Source organism: Condylura cristata, unplaced genomic scaffold (assembly GCF_000260355.1).
Source record: "Condylura cristata isolate star-nosed mole 26May11 unplaced genomic scaffold, ConCri1.0 scaffold00032, whole genome shotgun sequence".
NCBI classification, from domain to species: domain Eukaryota; kingdom Metazoa; phylum Chordata; class Mammalia; order Eulipotyphla; family Talpidae; genus Condylura; species Condylura cristata.
Genome location: NW_004567133.1, coordinates 19,460,998 through 19,462,896, shown reverse-complemented (window position 1 = coordinate 19,462,896; position 1,899 = coordinate 19,460,998). Strand labels below are relative to the sequence as shown.

General features: G+C 59.6%; 1 protein-coding gene across 1 annotated transcript in view; it reads right to left on the bottom strand.

Moving 5' to 3' along the window:
- Nucleotides 1-1,899, bottom strand: part of CREBBP (CREB binding protein) — a 75,259-nt gene that overhangs the window by 30,813 nt on the left and 42,547 nt on the right. Inside the window, 2 exon segments of the mRNA XM_012731673.1 lie at nucleotides 78-169; nucleotides 1,591-1,833. Coding sequence (XP_012587127.1) covers nucleotides 78-169; nucleotides 1,591-1,833 — 335 coding nt within the window.

Sequence of the window (1,899 nt, the reverse complement as noted above, 5' to 3'; positions counted from 1 at the left end):
CCGCGCGTCGCGGCCCCACCCGCTGCCCGGCGAGTGGCGTGCAGGCGCGGGGCTGAGAGACGGGCTTACTTCGTCGCCCCGAGCGAAGTCGGAAGAGCTGACTCCGAGATCAGGTTTGGCGGCTGATCTGTCGTTATTCCTCCCGCTGGAATGGCCATTGGGTTGTTTCCTTTAAAGACAGAAAAGAGAGAAGTCGACCAACTCCTGAGTCACAATTTACGCCGCGAAGCCTCGGCAGCAGGTGCGCGCCGGCCAGGCCCGCGCTTCGGCACCGGTGGCTGCACGGGCCAGCTGCAGGCTCCTGGCCACCGTCCCGCCAGCCCAGAGAAGGCACTTTTAGTACGGGGCCTGGTATTCAAGTATACGCTGCAGCTGTGGATAAACTCAGAAATGACCCCTACAGGGTCAGGTTTTTTTTTTTGGGGGGGAGGGGGGTTTCATCACTATCATGCCCTGAACCACTAAATTGATCTGGGACATAAATTTGTGGCTTTTTTTCCACATTAAAAAATAAAATTGTAGAAATTAAGTGTAGATAAAAAAAAGAAAAGGTAGCGGTGTCTGCAGTATTCATTTTAAAGTAAGAAAATGCTGAGACTAGAGGCTAACAGTCTCATCCCAGGTCACACACCATCCACGGGGGGAGGGGGGGGGTCAGGTCAGAGGTCAGCTCTCAGGCCTCCAACCCAGGCTCCCGCCAGTAGACACCAGGGGTTCGTTATTGCAGCGTCACCCAAGGAAGCAACACAGATGTAAGTCTGAAGGGTCGTCTGTGAGGTTACGACACGCCCTACTAGAAAAGGAACAGGGCGTCCTTTGCTTGGCCTGAGGGACAAGGCTTGCTTACTTATACCTAGGTTTCCCGGGGTTGGAGCAATTTAAAGAAAAAAACTTTCCTTTTTTTCTTTTAAGGTTTATTCATGTACGCACACATGGGGTGCAGGCCAGAGGGGCGGGGGCTCGGCAGGGAGGACTCCCCAGAGACAGAGCGGGGCGCAGAAAGGGCGGATCCACTGAAACCCACTGCTGAGGGGGGCAGCGGGGAGACAGGAGGGGTCTGCCGCGCCCTGGGGATCGAACTCATGTCGCCGTGGCTGGCGAGGGCTCGACAGTGCTGTGTCATTAACCCTGCACCCCCAGGAGGCCCAATTCAGAGGGAAATCTTGCGAGAACAGCGCGTGTGCAGGGCAAGCCAACCCGGCCAACAGCGGGCTGAGGTGCCGCCGGGAGGCAGACCGCCCAAGCGCTCATCGAAGCAGCGGTCTGCTGAGGGTCAAGGCCAGCGGCACGAGGAGGCTCTGGGCTGTGAGCTTCAGCCCAGCCACGTGATCTGCCTGAAGAGAGTGTCCCGGAGCAGCAGCACGAGGAGCGGCAGCCGCTGGTCCGCCGCGAACGCTGCTCCTCCCACAGGCTGGGACCCTGCCCGCGCCGGACGCGCCCGCCTTCTCAGCCACTCGAAGGGTGCCGTGCCCCGGCACGTGCAGACAGGCCGGCTGTATTTAGGGTGACAGAGTGGCTGAACGCTCCTGGGCTTCCGGGAGATGTGTCACCGCCACGGCTGCGTCCGGGCCAGTGGGCGCCTCCACCTACCCAAGGGGTTGAGCGTCCTCAGCTGCTGGTGAGTCTGCGGCTGTGCTGGTTGCTGGCCGGGAACCTGAGGCTGCAGCTGCGTCTGGGCCTGGTTCACGTAGGGGAGTCCGAGGGCAGCGTAGGCCCGCTGCATGGAGCTGGGGTCTATGGGGTTTGGGTTACTTAAAGAGGAGGCGTTCTGCTGGCCTGCGCCCACAGAGCCAATCGTGTTCTGAATTCCACTAGCAGGAGACCCCAGGATAGCTAAAACAACAAACAGACAAAGAAAGGTGAGTTAGAGCAGGAAGCCCACGGCGCCCGCACCGGCGC